Source organism: Sphaeramia orbicularis, chromosome 5 (assembly GCF_902148855.1).
Source record: "Sphaeramia orbicularis chromosome 5, fSphaOr1.1, whole genome shotgun sequence".
Classification (NCBI taxonomy): Eukaryota; Metazoa; Chordata; class Actinopteri; order Kurtiformes; family Apogonidae; genus Sphaeramia; species Sphaeramia orbicularis.
In genome coordinates this window covers 5753224-5771889 of record NC_043961.1, presented here as the reverse complement: position 1 = coordinate 5771889, position 18666 = coordinate 5753224, and the positions used below count along the sequence as shown (strand labels likewise).

The window sequence follows — 18666 nt, the reverse complement described above, 5'->3', positions numbered from 1 at the left end:
GACAGATGTTCCGTGCTGATTGGTCAGGAGTCACGTTACCATTCAGAGTAATGGGTATAGATGTACGCAGGCTGGGCTGAATGAGGACCAGATGGAGGCTCAGCCTGTTGTCTGTCTACAAACGCCAGCAGAGTTTGCCTCCACCTCTGATCCATCAAATACCTAATGGTAGTGACATTCACCGATACATTTTACCATCGGGTTGGTCCAGGGTAAGCATTCAGAAGGGTTAAAATACAAGTTTGAAAAAAAAAAAAAAAAGAATAAAATAAGCAACGTGAACAAAATAAGCCACAAACTGAACAGAACTGAAGAAAAAATTCATAAAATAAAAAACAAAATGTAGAAAAATAACCCAAATAAGCCACTAAATGAACAAAAACAAATACAATATTTACAAAAATAAAAAATAAAATGAAAAATATGGAAAAAATTGGCTAAAATGAAGTCAAAATTATGACGGCATATTAGGGCCACATAAGAAAATAAAAACACCTGTCACTACAAGAATAAAGTCGTTATTTAACGAGAATAAAGTCGTTATTTAACGAGAATAAAGTCGCAGTTATAAAAATCTCATTATGTAATGAAAATAAAGTCATTTTTTAACGAGAATAAAGTCCTTAATTAACAAGAATAAAGTCGTAGTTTTAAAAACTCATTATTTAACGAGAATAAAGTCGTTATTTAATGAGAATAAAGTCGATATTTAATGAGAATAAAGTCATTATTTAACAAGAATAAAGTCATTAATTAACGAGAATAAAGTCGTAGTTTTAAAAAACTCATTATTTAATGAGAATAAAGTCGTAGTTTTAAAAATCTCATTATTTAATGAGAATAAAGTCCTTAATTAACAAGAATAAAGTCGTAATTTTAAAAACTCATTATTTAATGAGAATAAAGTCGTTATTTAATGAGAATAAAGTCGTTATTTAATGAGAATAAAGTCAATATTTAATGAGAATAAAGTCATTATTTAACAAGAATAAAGTCATTAATTAACAAGAATAAAGCTGTAGTTTTAAAAAAAACTCATTATTTAAGGAGAATAAAGTCGTTATTTAATAAGAATAAAGTCGTTATTTAACAAGAATAAAATTGTTATATAATGAGAATAAAGTCGTACCCACTCATTGCATAATGGAGAACTTGGAACATTTTGTGATGTTAGGGTTAAAATACAAGTTTGTGACCATGAATGCATTATTTTGGTGGTATAACAAAACCAGACCTAAAGAAAACAAACAGACAAAAAAAAGGTGGTACAATCCAAAGGAGACTAAAAAGTATTCCTCTCTTCCTATTGGCTGTTTTTCAAAGTTAGGTCTCAACCAGAAGGGGCGGGCCTTCAGCTCTCTATAGTTTCACAAACCGAACCCTTTCCAAAAACGCCTTATACATGTATGTTAACCTTATCCTGCTTCTGCTCTCTCCACTCTAACTCTATTTCCATTCAAATTTAGTCCAGTCCATGCATTTTGGCCGCACAGCTCTTTTATCATAACTCTAAGTAACAGTTTCATGATGAGGATGGAAATTATAAGGTTTAAATCGATAACAGTTGAGAGTTCCATGTAAGAAAACAACACCAAACGTCGATACTCCAGACAGGTTGTTAAAGTTGTTAAAAGCTTACAAATGTTCCCAGAGTTGGAACATTTGTAAGCTTTTAACTGTAGTTTTTTATTGGATCCACATCCACAGCGTGAACGTGTTGCGCTCTATTATCCAGTTCCTGTTTGGGTTTTAATGAGAATAGTTGTATCCAAGTGTGATGATGAGGTAAGGGCAGTGTCCTCCCTTTTGTTCATTCATAACATCACAGGGATTCCTGCTAAACCCCCCCCCCCCCCCCTTTAATAGGCTCTGTTCTAAGCATTGAGTGCAGCTCATTTCCTTCAGTTTTATAAGATAAATCTGAATGATGTCACTGTGAAGGAGGGAGTGGGTGAACCTGTGTGTGTGTGTGAGGATGCACCAAGGAAGGCTTTACTGAGCCAGTGTTTTATGGATAAAAAAAAACAACAAAAAAAAAAAATAGGATGAGATGCACTGTAATTATTTCCATGGGGGGGATACGTTTTCAGTCTTATGACTCAGCGCCTTTTAATTAAAACAGGAATCATTTAATCGCCTCGCTCCTCTGAATTTAAAGCCGAGCTAATGACTGTGAGAAACATTTACTTTAAAAATCACTAATGGATTTGTTGAAGTCAACTCCTGGCCTGAACCTTTACCTGGACACTACAGGTGTGTGTTGAAGAGTATTCATTTATTTATTTATGTATGTATGTATGTATGTATGTATTTATTTATTTATATTTATTTATATTTATGTATGTATGTATTTATTTATTTATATTTGTATTTATTTGTTTTTATTTATTTATTTATTTATTGCTATTTATATTTATTTCTTTATTTTTTAATTAATTAATTAATTAATTAATATTTATTTATTTATTTATTTATTTCTATTTTTTCTATTTATTTATTTATTTATTTATTTATTTATTTATGTATTTATTTATTTATTTCTATTTATTTCTGTTTATTTCTATTTATTTATTTTTATTTCTATTTATTTATTTATTTATTTATTTGTATTTATTTCAATTTATTTATTTATTAATTTCTATTAATTTCTATTTATTTCTATTTATTTATGTATTTAACTCTTAGGGGTCTGAGCCTATTTTGGCCATTTTTGAGTACTTTTGATTTTGCCTTTATATGTTTATGTTTATGTTTATGTTTACACATTTGGCAGACGCTTTTTTCCAAAGCGACTTACAGGGGAAAACCAATTAAATCACTCAATCAATCAAATTTTATTTATATAGCGCCAGATCACAAAAAAGTTATCTCTTGACATTTTATATATAGAGTTGGTCAAAACCAGACTCTAAGTCAATTCTACAGAAACCCAACAGAATCCTCCAGGAGCAAACACTTGTGACTGGTGACAGTGGCGAGGAAAAACTTCCCTTTAACAGCAGAAACCTCGAGCAGACCCAGACTCCTGGAGGATGGACGTCTGCCTTGACCAGTTGGGGTTAAAGAGAGAGAGTAGAGAAGGGGAAAAAGAGAGAGCGATAGAGATAGGGACTGGGGGAGAGGGGGAGAAGGGGGGAGTAGGGGGAGACACATGGAGGCGGTTGAGGATAAGTGAGTGGTGATGATGAGGGCAGGGAAGAGGCCGGACCACCGCAGCAGGTCCAGAGATAATCGTGAAAGAATCTGTGGTTGTCCTGGGAAAAACCTTATTAGAATATTTAAAATGGAATGTTTGAAAGTGCTAGGACAGGAGGTGCTCTCGGAAGAGCTGGGTCTTCAGGAGCTTCTTGAAGATAGGCAGGGATGACTCTGTTCTTGTAGCACTTGGTAGAGCGTTCCACCAACGTGGAACGACCCATGAAAAGAGCCTACTTTTGATTTTGCCTTTATATACAATACACGGTCTATATATATATATATATATATATATATATATATAAACTATACATTTTGAAAAATTACCCCCAGTTCTGCATTTATAATTTTTTGGAGTTTCCTTTTCAGGACGTCTGTAGGTAGTGGGTTGGTGGATATTTGTCCAGATTTACAGACCCAGGTTTTCATGCATGAGTGAACAGGAGCAATCTGCACAATCCAAGTTAAAACTGGTTTGCACGAAGTAGCGGTGGGATTTAAATCCAATCAAAGGTCATGGGAGGGGCCAATGGGCATCCATCTTGTTTTCTACAAAATTGGGACCGTGCCGCCCATGGAAGTGAAAGTGAAACATAACACTCATTTACCTTTCCTCCACCTCCTGAAGCTTTGCAAACTTTCATTTGAGGCAGTAGGACTGCACCATGCACCATGGCAAAAAATTTGTTTAAAAAGCATCGAATTGTGGAACAAAGTTTGTTCGTCCTTGTAGTGACCATTCTCCTTCAAAATCGTAAATTTAACAGCAATTGCACTCAGTATCTTCTTATTTTTCTCAGTATTTTATTAGTATTTTACTAAATGCTGCTGACAATCTGGGACCTGAGAACAGTGTTTTGTTTCTGTGTATTTTTTCTGCTGAAATGACTAATGAATATGAATGTGAATCTGAATGTGAATCTGAATGTGAATGTGAATCTGAATGTGAATGTGAATCTGAATGTGAATCTGAATGTGAATGTGAATCTGAATGTGAATGTGAATCTGAATCTGAATGTGAATCTGAATCTGAATGTGAATCTGAATGTGAATGTGAATCTGAATGTGAATGTGAATCTGAATCTGAATGTGAATCTGAATCTGAATGTGAATCTGAATGTGAATCTGAATGTGAATGTGAATGTGAATCTAAATGTGAATGTGAATCTAAATGTGAATGTGAATGTGAATCTAAATGTGAATGTGAATCTAAATGTGAATGTGAATGTGAATCTGAATGTGAATGTGAATGTGAATCTGAATGTGAATCTAAATGTGAATGTGAATGTGAATCTAAATGTGAATGTGAATCTGAATGTGAATCTGAATCTAAATGTGAATGTGAATGTGAATCTGAATGTGAATCTGAATCTAAATGTGAATGTGAATCTGAATCTGAATGTGAATCTGAATCTGAATGTGAATCTGAATGTGAATCTGAATGTGAATCTGAATCTAAATGTGAATGTGAATGTGAATCTGAATGTGAATCTGAATCTAAATGTGAATGTGAATGTGAATCTGAATGTGAATCTAAATGTGAATGTGAATGTGAATCTAAATGTGAATGTGAATCTGAATGTGAATCTGAATCTAAATGTGAATGTGAATGTGAATCTGAATGTGAATCTGAATCTGAATGTGAATCTGAATCTGAATGTGAATCTGAATGTGAATCTGAATGTGAATCTGAATCTAAATGTGAATGTGAATGTGAATCTGAATGTGAATCTGAATCTAAATGTGAATGTGAATGTGAATCTGAATGTGAATCTGAATGTGACTCCTTCCAGTGTCAGACACCAAGTTCCCCAAAGAGGCCTTCTCCATCGGTGCCACAGACGACGCTGCCAACACGGTGGAGGAGCAGGAGGAGGTGGATGAGTGTCAGCTGTACGCAGGCCAGCTGTGCCAGCACACATGCACAGACACGTGGGGCTCGTACCGCTGTGGATGCCACCCAGGATACCACCTGCAGCCGGACGGACACTCCTGTGCACCAGGTCCAACAACTGCACCTGCACCTGCACAGACTAGGACCGACAGGACACTGTTTAGGACGGGATTAGATTAGATTAGATTAGATTAGATTAGATTAGATTAGATTACATTACATTACATTACATTAGGATTGGATTACCTTAGATTACATTACATTAGGATTGGATTACTTTAGATTACATTACATTACATTAGGAATGGATTACTTTAGTTTAGTTAAGAGTAGATTACATTACATTACATTAGGATTGGATTACTTTAGATTAGATTACATTAGATTACATTAGGATTGGATTACTTTAGTTTAGTTAAGATTATATTAGGTTAGTTTGTATTAGGATTAGATTAAATTACTTTATATTAGATTAGATCAGATTCGATTATGATTGGATTAGTTTAGATTAGATTGTATTAGTTTAGATTAGATTAGTTTAGATTAGATTAGGATTAGTTTAGTTTGGATTAGATTAGATTAGATTAGATTATGATTGGATTTGTTTAGATTCGATTTGACTGGATTAGTTTAGATTACTTTAGATTCGATTAGTTTAGATTGGATTAGATTAGTTTATAGTAGATTTGATTTGATTCAATTCGATTACTTTAGTTTAGATGATATTAGATTAGTTTACATTAGGATTACATTGGATTGGATTAGTTTAGATTAGACTGGATTAGTTTAGATTGGATTAGTTAAAATTAGATTAGGATTAGTTTAGTTTGGTTTAGATTACATTACATTACATTACATTAGATACAACTTAATTGATCCTTTGGGCAGAGACCATTGAGGTTCCAATAGCAGCACAAACACTGAATATATACACAAGAAAATATAACTCTAAAAAAGAAAACAGTATTGAAAAAAACAAACAAAAAAAAACAAGCAATTATACTTTGTAAAGTATAAGTAGCAAAGTGATGATAATAATAATAATAATAATAATAATAATAATAATAATATCTAATTATGCTGTTTGATTTCTCCTGATCACATTACTGCTGTTATCTGATAAAGCGTTTCAGTTTGTGTTGTTTACATCGTCACCTGAATAATCTCATAAATGCAGAAATCAGACAATGATCAGAGTATTAGTGCGCACATAAATTAACTCAGTGTCGACTGTTGATCTGTGAAATTATCACTTAAGTGAGTTTTCATTCCTGTGAGTAAATGGACATTTAGTGTTACAGTCGGTCTGAAACTCAAAGTAAGAACAGTCCGGTTTGTGTCATTTAAATAAACACACACACACACATGCACAGTGACCTGTTGACTCATATTTACTGATTAAATGATGGTGGATTTATCTGTAACCAACATTTCTTTACATCAGATAAACATCATTAATTCTACCGGGTTTGTTTGCTCAGTGTGGAGGAGCCGCTCCATAAAAACTACATGTCGGAAACAATAATTAGTTAACAAATAAACAATAAATGACCGTAACGTTTATCTCATGTGAACTGTTTTTTGTTTTTGTTTTTTTTTGCGTCTTGTGGTTTCAGAGTTATCCAGTTCTGTGTGTGTGTGTGTGTGTGTGTGTTTGTGGTTTTATTGTCAGTGCTGTGCATGTTAATGTTAACAGCGTGTTCCAAGTTCATCCTAAAATTAATGTACATGGTTAACAGCCTGGTTAAATGAGACTCTGCTGGCCACAGAATTTACGGATCATTTTAGGACGAACGGTGGTGGGGCGTCACAGTCTGGATCATTAGTGGAAAGTCCTGCTGAATATACATGTATGTGGGATTTAGACACTGGTCGGATCTCCACTTTCACCGCTTATAATAAACACAAGAGCTATAAATGTTTAATAGGAATTTCTATGGTCTTGCAGTGGCAGATTGTTTTGCTAAATACAAGACAGACTGTTATATGTAACCCATAAAGACCTAGCGCTACTTTTAGGGCAGTTCTCAAATTAATTTTAACCATTTATTATAATTTTATCCTCTTTTTTTTTTTTTTTTTTTTTTGTTTTTGTTTTGTTTTTTCCATTCCTCGTTTATTCTTTGAATATCATACAAAACTTTCCTTTCTGGCAAAATTAAATGTCCACACCTCAAATGTGAATGAAAAGTGAGTCGCTAATCCAAGTTTTTTAGTAGAATATAAAACAAATACTAGAAAAGACTCAGAGAGCGCAGACCTCCACCAAGGCAGATCAGTCTTGGCGTTGGATCAATGACAGTGGATGGACACACTTGGTTTATGTATATTAAATAGTAAAATGAACAAAAACTTTAGAAATCCTAAAGAACACCAAAAAAAAGTAAAAAAAAAAAAAAAAAAAAAAAAAAAAACCTCCAAATGGAGTAAAAAAATAATAATAATAAAATAAAATAAGCAACAAAATGAACAAAAACAGCCAAAGTGATCAAGGAAATTAACAAAAATGAATAATAAATCAACAAAATAATAAGTAACATGGACAAAATAAGCCACAAACTGAACAAAATTGAAGAAAAAATTATAATTAACCCATTGAGTTGGATCAGTGACAGTGGATGGACACACTGGGTTTATAGATATTAAATAGTAAAATGAACAAAAACTTTACAAATCCTAAAGAACACAAAAAAAAGTTTAAAAAAAAAAAAAAAAAAAATCCAAATGGAGTAAAAAAAATAATAATAATAAAATAAAATAAGCAACAAAATGAACAAAAACAGCCAAAGTGATCAAGGAAATTAACAAAAATGAATAATAAATCAACAAAATAATAAGTAACATGGACAAAATAAGCCACAAATTGAAGAAAAAAGGATCATTAACCCATGGAGTTGGATCAGTGACAGTGGGTGGACACACTGGGTTTATACATTAAATAATATAATGAACAAAAACTTTACAAATCCTAAAGAACACGAAAAAAATAAGTTAAAAAAAATCCAAATGGAGTAAAAAAATAAAATAAAATAAGCAACAAAATGTACAAAAACAGCCAAAGTGATCAAGGAAATTAACAAAAATGAATAATAAATCAACAAAATAATAAGTAACATGGACAAAATAAGCCACAAACTGAAAAAAATTGAAGAAAAAATAATAATTAACCCAATCAATCAATGACAGTGGATGGACACACTGGGTTTATGTATTAAATAATAAAACGAACAAAAACTTTACAAATAACGTGAAAAAAATAAGCAAAAAAAAAAAAAAATCTGTGAGATGAATGTGTTCTAAAACATTTGGAATCAATGAAATGTCAACACAACTGAACATATTTAACCATTTAATTTTTGTAATTTTAGGGGAAGCCGGGCTTCCCTTGCAGTCTGTGAGAAACCGCCACTGACACACGTATATTAGAAGACAATAGACAGAAAACAAAGAGACTAGACAGACAAAAAACAAAAAAATAAACATACAATAGACAAAAAAACAGATTAAAAAAGACTAAGACCAAACCATTTCCATGTTCGTTTTTAAATTAGATCTTTATTGTCATTGTACAAATCTGATCAGTAGCTCTTCAGCCGTGAGCAGAAATAAAACAGTAAATAGATTTGATAATAAATAAAAATATATATGCACAGCGATAAAACAAAACAAAAAAAAAAAGTGTAGCAGCAGAGAATGAAGCAGCAGGACATGGGCTGCAGAATGTATTAAAATGCAATATGAGCAGTGTGACTGAAAAAGGCCATAAAGTCCCAGTTGGACCATATGGACCTGATGTCAAAAGAACCTCCATTTGCATCGACGTACATCTGTGTTTATTTACTGAAATGGTGTTCATGTTGTCTCTTATTTGCCCTCCTGTTATAAATGCCTCATTTAATCTAAATGACGGAAGATGAGAAAATCCCTACGCTATAACATTTTAAATATTTCACTTCCATTAAAGGCTTATACAACAAGGAACTTGATTTGTATCTTATGCTCATTTATAGTCATTTCGCCATGATTATGCAGCGGTTTAACTGCAATAGATTTCATTAACATCCGTACTGGTATGGCACTTGAACAAGGCCCAGTTAAATGGCCTCATCAACATTCCCAGCAACCTCAAATGAAAGATAATTTATTCACAGACCTCGTTCTGCTCTTAAAGCTTCAGTCTAATGACAAAAACATTCGGCATGGGTCGAATCTGCACCGGCCTTCAGTTGTCATTAGGAAATAGATATTATGTGGAATATGACTCTTTTTAGAATTGGTTTTAAATATCAGGAACGAGTGAGTCAACCTGATGTCATTTATTTCTGCTGCATGTTGAACTGGTTTAAAGCAGGGTGAATGGATTTCCCTCCTGGAGTTTAACCCCGCACTTCTCGCTCTGTTATGGTATTAGGGATGTAACGATTACCGGTATAATGATAAATATGTGGTAAAATTCCTAACAGTTAGTATTATCGTTTAAATTCTAATTATCATTATAACCGTGTTTGATTACTGCACTTTCAACACAAACTTGATATGGAAAATGGTCGAACAACGGCGATAAGGTTTCATCTTTAATGCACATTTGTGTGTTTGGCATTCACTGTTTTAGACTCATGTTCATTTAGGTTCCACATTTAGACCACTATGAGCTAAAGTGGATCAGAATCAGTCAAATAAGAACAGAATAAACTAGAAATAATGACAAATAGAAACACTTCTCACACCATTACACTAAAAATATACTAAAGTATACAAAAACTATGCAAAATACACTAAAAATATACTAAAGTATACAAAAAATATGCAAAAATACTCTAAAAACATACTAAAGTATACTAAAAATATGCAAAAATACACTAAAGTATACAAAAAATATGCAAAAATACAACAAAAAATATACTAAAGTACACAAAAAATATGCAAAAATACACTAAAAACGTACTAAAGTATACTAAAAATATGCAAAAATACAACAAAAAATATACTAAAGTACACAAAAAATATGCAAAAATACACTAAAAACGTACTAAAGTATACTAAAAATATGCAAAAATACACTAAAGTATACAAAAATATGCAAAAATACACTAAAAATATACTAAAGTATACTAAAATTGTGCAAAAATACACTAAAGTGTACAAAAAATATGCAAAAATACACTAAAAACATACTAAAGTATACTAAAGATATGCAAAAATACACTAAAAATATACTAAAGTATACAAAAAATATGCAAAAATACACTAAAAATAGACTAAAGTATACAAAAATATGCAAAAATACACTAAAAACATATTAAGTATACTAAAAATATGCAAAAATATACTAAAAATACACTAAAGTATACAAAAATACACTAAAAATATACTAAAGTATATTAAAAATATGCAAAAATACACTAAAAATACAAAAAAGTACACAAAAAATATGCAAAAATACACTAAAAACATACTAAAGTATACAAAAAATATGGAAAAATACACTAAAAATATACTAAAGTATACTAAAAATATGCAAAAATACACTAAAAATACACTAAAGTGTACAAAAATATGCAAAAATACACTAAAAACAAACTAAAGTATACAAAAAATATGCAAAAATACACTAAAAATATACTAAAGTATACAAAAAATATGCAAAAATACACTAAAAACATACTAAAGTATACTAAAAATATGCAAAAATACACTGAAGTATTCAAAAAATATGAAAAAAAAACCACTAAAAACATACTAAAGTGTACTAAAAATAAGCAAAAATACGCTAAAGTATACAAAAATGTGCAAAAATACATTAAAAGTATAATAAGTATGCAAAAAAATATGCAAAAATACACAAAAAACATACTAAAGTAGACAAAAGATGTGCAAAAATACACATAAATACATATCTTTAATGCACATTTGTGTGTTTGATGTTTACATGTTAATATTTGAATGTTTCTGCCACAGAAAGTACATTGTGCCTATTATTTTATTTGGGGTTTTTTTTTGTTGCTGTTTTTGTTTTTTTTAATTATTTCAGACTGTGTTTAAATACTCCGTGAACATTTTGACCACATTTCAACAGTACCGCCATAATAATGATAACAGTGATATGAACTGTTCGTATCGCTTCATCCCTGTATGGTATGTGAGCGCTGACATGTTCTTCCTGCTTTGTTTCTGCAGTGAGTCCTGATGAAGACAACAGAGTCAAAGAGGAGGAGGACAGCCCCGTGGCCCCGCCCACAGCCTCCACTACCACCACCACAACCAGTACGACCAGTACGACCAGCAGAAGCCCTGTCCGCCGGAATCCATGTGCAGGTAATGCTAATGCTAACAATGTTCTACAGTGGCGGAAAAAATTATTAGACCACCCCTTGTTCTCTTCAATTTCTAGTTTTTGTTTTGTTTTGTTTTTTATTCGTCTTTTTTGAACAATGTAACAGTACATACAAAGGAACGGAATTACAGTGCATTCATTATACATTGCCTTTTATATCATTTCCCCTCCTATGCCCAAACCAACCTGAAGGCCCTCTGAGAAGGGGCAACAGAAGGAAGAAGAACGTTATTATAACATAGTCTCTGAGCAGCAGAAAACCAAATAAGTACAAGCAATAACAAATCTGTGATGTACAAAAATATTAACAGAGTTAACGGAAATAGAAGAATTTTTTTTTTTTAAATAAATAAATAAAAATAATAATGATAATAAAAAAAAGACATACCTTGTAGATACTTGTGCCTACTGTAAAATATTAGACATTACATACATGTATCAAATGTGACAATAATTGGTAGACGGAATGAATTACGACGAAAAACAACACCTAAACTAGAAGCACTCGGAGATCGCAGACCTCCACCAAGGCTGATCAGTGGCCCCCCCCCCCCCGATCACCACCAAAATTTAATCATTTCTTCCTTATCCCACTTCCAACAAACCCTGAAAATTTCATCCAAATCTGTCCGTAACTTTTTGAGTTATGTTGCACACTAACGGACAGACAGACAAACAAACAAACAAACCCTGGCAAAAACATAACCTCCTTGGCGGAGGTAACAATACCAAAATAGAGTAGGGTGGAGGTGCAATAGGTCAATCTGAAGGCAGTGTTCGTAAAGATCGAAAGTAATCTAAAAAAGATTGCCATTTATTAAAAAAATTTAGTTAAGGGACCTCGTAGTGAGAGTCTAATCTTTTCTAATTTAAGAAAAAACATAACATCCTTTAGCCAAAGTGAAATAGACAAGGGTTTAGGAGACTTCCACAAAAATAAGATGCGTCATCTTGCAAGGATGGATGTAAAAGCTATGATATCGGACTCTATTTGGTTCAAACTGGAGTCAACAGTGAGCCCAAATATCGCTATAAAAGGGCAAGTATTGACATTTTTCCTCAGAATACAGGGTGGGGAAGCAAAATTCACAATGAACATTTAGTTGTTTTTTCTCAGCAGGCACTACGTCAATTGTTTTGAAACCAAACATATACTGATGTCATAATCATACCTAACACTATTATCCATACCTTTTCAGAAACTTTTGCCCATATGAGTAATCGGGAAGGCAAACGTCAAAGAGTGTGTGATTTGCTGAATGCACTCGTCACACCAAAGGAGATTTCAAAAATAGTTGGAGTGTCCATAAAGACTGTTTATAATGGAAAGAAGAGAATGACTATGAGCAAAACTATTACCAGAAAGTCCGGAAGATACTATTAAAGAAGAATGGGAGAAGTTGTCACCCCAATATTTGAGGAACACTTGCGCAAGTTTCAGGAAGCGTGTGAAGGCAGTTATTGAGAAAGAAGGAGGACACATAGAAGAAAAACATTTTCTATTATGTACATTTTCTTTTGGCAAATAAATTCTCATGCCTTTCAATAAACTAATTGGTCATACACTGTCTTTCAATCCCTGCCTCAAAATATTGTAAATTTTGCTTCCCCACACTGTAATCTAAAAAAGACTGCCTTTTATTAAAAAATTTAGTTAAGGGACCTCGTAGTGAGAGTCTAATCTTTTCTAATTTAAGAAAAAACATAACATCCTTTAGCCAAAGTGAAATAGACAAGGGTTTAGGAGACTTCCACAAAAATAAGATGCGTCATCTTGCAAGGATGGATGTAAAAGCTATGATATCGGACTCTATTTGGTTCAAACTGGAGTCAACAGTGAGCCCAAATATCGCTATAAAAGGGCAAGTATTGACATTTTTCCCCAGAATATTAGTCATGATCATAAAGTAATCACCCTAAAATTTCACCTTGGTGGAGGTGATACCAGAAAAGTACAGGGGTTGGACAAAATAATGGAAACACCTTAAAAAATCAACAAAATATAATTTAATATGGTGTAGGTCCGCCTTTTGCGGCAATTACAGCCTCAATTCTCCGAGGTATTGATTCATACAACTTGTGAATTGTTTCCAAAGGAATTTTAAGCCATTCTTCAGTTAGAATACCCTCCAACTCTTTTAGAGACGATGGCGGTGGAAATCGACGTCTTACTTGAATCTCTAAAACTGACCATAAATGCTCAATAATGTTGAGGTCTGGGGACTGTGCCGGCCATACGAGATGCTCAACTTCATTAGAATGTTCCTCATGCCATTCTTTAACAATTCAAGCTGTATGGATTGGGGCATTATCATCTTGAGGTGAAAGTGTTTCCATTATTTTGTCCAACCCCTGTAGTACCGGGTACCAGATTCCAGGTCCTTTTTTGTAATGGAAATGCAAAAAGGCCAAGTCCAGTCGAGCCAATACCACGTAGTAGAAACGCGACGTTAGTAAATCAGGCCCTTAGTGTCTCCAATGTCTAATTCTACGGTATAGAGTCCAGTAGGCCGGACGCATCAGCTGTATATTTTTTTTGACGGGGTTGTCATGATGTGTCCGAGCGATGCCTGACCACCCCGAGGTGAAGAACTCCCTCATGACTCAAAGTGAAAACTTTCCCCTTTGCCGATAAACTGTTCAGTCATACTTGATCTGTTCTGTTTTCGCTTCTGCGGGTTCATGAGCTGAATCTTGATCAAGTCCAGGGGGGAGATCAGCGGTGCGAATCCCTAAAGTCTCTGCTTCAAGCGTCGGCTGTCCAATAAAAACCTGGCTCCTTTAAAGTGTCTCTGATTGTTAGTTATAAGAATATCCCGATCGATGTATCGAGCGGCCTTCCGACACTCCACCGCTGCAGAGGCTGGAGCAGAGTGTGTGTTGGTGGGAGATTGTGGGGAAACAGTTCCCGGACCATGGCTCTTTGTGACAGGACTATCGAGCTGTTAAATAGGGAGAATTGATTGGGTGGTGTTGAATGTGACGGCTCATGAGAGGATCCTCCTGCAGCCGCAGACCATCAGTGGAACAGAGTGAAGGAACCGTGGGTGGGGAGAGGGAGTCAGGAGACCATATCATCAGCTGACCAGGAATTTAACGTCTTTTATCGAGAAGTATTAAGTCAATGCATTTTTTGTTCTGGTTCAGTTTGTTTAGATCCTTTAATAAGTGTTTTGGTGATCTTTTGGAAATTAATCCTCCAGTAATAAGATTTTAAGGCTAATTCTTCCCCTTCTTCTTCTTCTTCTTTTTCTCCTTCTTCCTCTTTTTTTTACTTCTTTTTTTCTTCTCCTTTTTTTTCCTCCTTCTTCTTCTTCACTGGAAAACATCTAAATCTTACCAAGTATATTTTTCTCATTTCTAGTCCAAATATCTCATCACACTTGAAATAAGACGGAATCACCCAAAGAGGAACTTTTCAGTGAGATATAAGAACTGATTTATAGACGATAGATCTGGAAAATCTGATTTCAAGAAATCTGACCAAGATAATTTTCACTTGTTCCACTGGCAGGTTTTTTTTGCTTGAATTAAGCAAAAAAAAAAAAAAAATTGAATTAAGTAACAAATCTTGACTGAAGCACAAAAAACCCTAGTAATTACTCACTTCATGGAGATAATATGCAAAAAAAAAAACCTTCTTGTCTAACAAATAAAAATGGATTTACGCTTAAACATGTTACTGCAGATCAGGTTTATCAAGAACAGCAAAGTTTCAGTGATGGTCTGAATGTCAGTGTATGGGATGGTGCGTAAGTGTCCACTGTGTTGGCTGATATGGAACTAAACATCAAAACCCATGAATATACAAGAGAACAGCTGGAGAAGAACTGTCCACTAGAGTGACCTATGCATGAAAGGGTTAAAGATGTACAAATACTGTATTACATTCCACCACTGTTTATATACAGGGTGACACAAAAAAACGGGAACTTTTTAACAATCCAATAAAACCAAGAGTGATGGAAGAAAAATATTTTATTCATAGTAACTGAAACCTTAAAACATGCCATTTAAGAAACAATGATGGAATTTTCCTTTTTTAAAAATTACTTCCTGTAGATGGCGTCCTCCTGTACGAATGCATTCTTGAAATCTGCTGTTGAGGTTCCTCATTGACCGCTGCAACATCTCAGCTGGAATACTGTGAATTTCATCCTGAATTCTCTGTTTTAACTCATCCAGAGTTCTTGGTCGAGTCGTGTACACTTTACTGTTGAGATAGCCCCACAAGAAAAAATCACAAACGGACAAATCTGGCGATCTAGGGGGCCAGGGAACGTTACCGAATCTTGAGATCACACGGTTACCGAACAATTCTCGCACAGCCGCCAATGGTTACTAAAATGGGGGGGGTGTTTACTTGTTCAAGGTCACTGTCTCGCAGTGCTGCCACTTGCTCATGTCTGCCAATACGCACTTCAAAAATGCCCGTTTTTTTTTTTACCATAGTAACCATTGGTGGCTGTGCGAGAATTGTTCGGTAACCATGTGATCTCAAGATTCGGTAACGTTCCCTGGCCCCCTAGATCGCCAGATTTGTCCATTTGTGATTTTTTCTTGCGGGGCTATCTCAGGAGTAAAGCGTACACGACTGGACCAAGAACTCTGGATGAGTCAAAACAGAGAATTCAGGATGAAATTCACAGTATCCCAGCTGAGATGTTGCAGCGGTCAATGAGGAATCTCAACAGCAGATTTCAAGAATGCATTCGTACAGGAGGACGCCATCTACAGGAAGTAATTTTTAAAAAATGAAAATTCCATCATTGTTTCTTAAATGGCATGTTTTAAGGTTTCAGTTGCTATGAATAAAATATTTTTCTTCCATCACTCTTGGTTTTATTGGATTGTTAAAAAGTTCCCGTTTTTTTGTGTCACCCTGTATTGTTATTTTACTGGTCCGACCCACTTCAGATCAAATCGGGGGGATGTGGCCCCTGAACTAAAATGACTTTGACACCCCTGTTTGTGTCTTGCAGGAAACGGTGGTTGCAGTCAACAGTGCAGTGCGGTCGGAGGCCAGGCTCGCTGCTCCTGCTTCCCAGGATTCTCACTGAAGACAAATGGGCGCACATGTGAAGGTAAGGGCTGCCACTCCTTCCTGTTGTGTTACCGCTGGCAGTAATTGGAGCGGCTCCCAAAGCTCGTACTTTATGTATCTGTCGCTTAAGCCGCATGAGGTAGCAAACGGCACAACGCCAACAACAAACAAACAAACAAACAAACAAACACAGCCAACGCCACGACAAAACTGAAGAGCAACGGAGCATTTTGTCCATAGATGGAGAGGCTTTTTTAATTGGACGCAGTCACTCATGAAGAAGGAGAATGTAGGTCTTGTGATACTTAACAATGCGCCGACTGAATGGGCTCCTACTTCCTGGTGGTAGGGACCGTTGCCTGGAGCATGAGCCAACCATGGCCAATTACTGCGGTTTGTTGTAGGGTTTCAATAATCGAGCTGCTTGGTGTTTGAAATCTCAGTCTGTGGAGAAACATGGAACAACACTGCCTGTACCAATTCCCCTCATTCGAAACCACAAACACACCATTTCCTGTCAAGTGGGCTCAGTAAAGGAGGATTTAAGACTCTTTTTCTTGACTAAGCCAACACATATTACACTACTTTTTAAATATTGCAGGGGTGTCAAACTCATTTTAGTTCAGTTCCACATTCAGCCTAATTTGATCTCCAGTGGGCCGGACCAGTAAAATAATAAGAGTGAAAAAAGTAATATTATATTATGGTCAGGTTTACATCTACAGTTTCCTTAAAAATCTGAATAACATGAACAACTTGAACTGTCTTAAGAAAAACAAGTGCAATTTTAACAATATTCTGCCTCAGTTTATCAGTTTATCATTTACACATGTGCGTTACAATCGCACAAAACATTTAGTAACAGACAGAATATTGGTAAAATTGCATTTACTTTTCTTCAGACATTTCCATTTGTTAAGATTATTCATGTTTTTTGTAAAAGTATAATTTGGTAATGTAGCATTTTCATGTAATTTTACTTTTTTTACACCTAAAAAAAAAAGAAAATGTGGGGGACTTCTTACAAGTACCCCTGGGGGTACACGTACCGTCATTCATTTGAATTTTCATTTTATTTATTTGTTTAGACAGGGACAATGCACAATATACATTAACCTTAAAAAGGACAGATACAGTGTGCCAGGTTGTAGCACTAATGCTAATTTCCACCTGTAGTCTCTGGGCAGGCTGATGTTATCATTAATTAAACAGACGTTAATAACAACTAAAACATATAAAAGCAGTAAAAATGCATTTTCATAATTAATTCATTTGAGAGAATGTTCAAAATCAGGGGTCTCAAACATGTGGCCCGGGGGCCAAAGGTTCCAATCCGACCCCTGGGATGAATTTGCAAAGTGCAAAAATTCCACAGTCCAGGCTGTGGAACTCATTTTAGTTCAGGTTCCACATACAGACCAGTATGATCTACAGTCAAATAATAACAGCAGAAGAACCGACAAAAAAGAATGACTGCAGATTTTCTTCTCGGTTTGATGTGAAAATAATATTACACTATGCCTATAAATAATGACAACTTCATTTATTGCACAAAATAACATTAAATTCTGAAAATGTTTACATTTCCAAACTATCCTGTAACAATAAAATGTAAATAACCTGAACAAATATGAACAACCTGAAATGTCTAAAGAAAATTCAGCACAGTTTTAACTCTTTTCTGCCTGTTCCTCAGTGTTTAGTGTCTTTGTAGATCTGATCCATAATGCACATGTAGAAATGATAAGTTGAGGCAGAATATTGTTATAATTGCACTTATTTTTCTTAATAAATTTTAGTTTTTCAGGTTATTCACATCTTTTTTGTTTGGATAGTTTATAAAAGTAAGTATTTTCATAATTTCGTGGGTTATTTTGCACTAAAGCAAAGACAAACATTTGGAGTTGTCATTATTTATATGTTATTATGCTATTATTTTACTGGTTCGGCCCACTGCAGATCAAATCGGGCTGAATGTGGAACCTGAAAGAAAATGAGTTTGAGAGCCCTGTTGAGCCGCATTACGTAATAAATTCCCATTATGTAATAAAAGTTCAAAATGTAATAAGAATGTCACGTCATTTTGTGATAAAGCCGCAATATGTAATAAACCGACACATTTTGTAATAAACTAGCTCAATGCATTATGTAGCAAATTTTTTCGCATTATGTAGTAAGTTATTACAATTTGAGAAATTT

At 34.3% G+C, this 18666-nt stretch overlaps 1 protein-coding gene across 1 annotated transcript in view; it reads left to right on the top strand.

Moving 5' to 3' along the window:
* The window catches only part of LOC115419473 (fibulin-2-like), a 117524-nt gene extending 100973 nt beyond the window's left edge, over positions 1 to 16551 (top strand). Inside the window, exons 6-8 of the mRNA XM_030134271.1 lie at positions 4989 to 5198; positions 11267 to 11404; positions 16406 to 16551. Of these exons, the coding sequence (XP_029990131.1) occupies positions 4989 to 5198; positions 11267 to 11404; positions 16406 to 16551 (494 nt within the window). The remainder of the gene's footprint in view (positions 1 to 4988; positions 5199 to 11266; positions 11405 to 16405) is intronic.
* The last annotated feature ends 2115 nt before the right edge of the window (positions 16552 to 18666 follow it).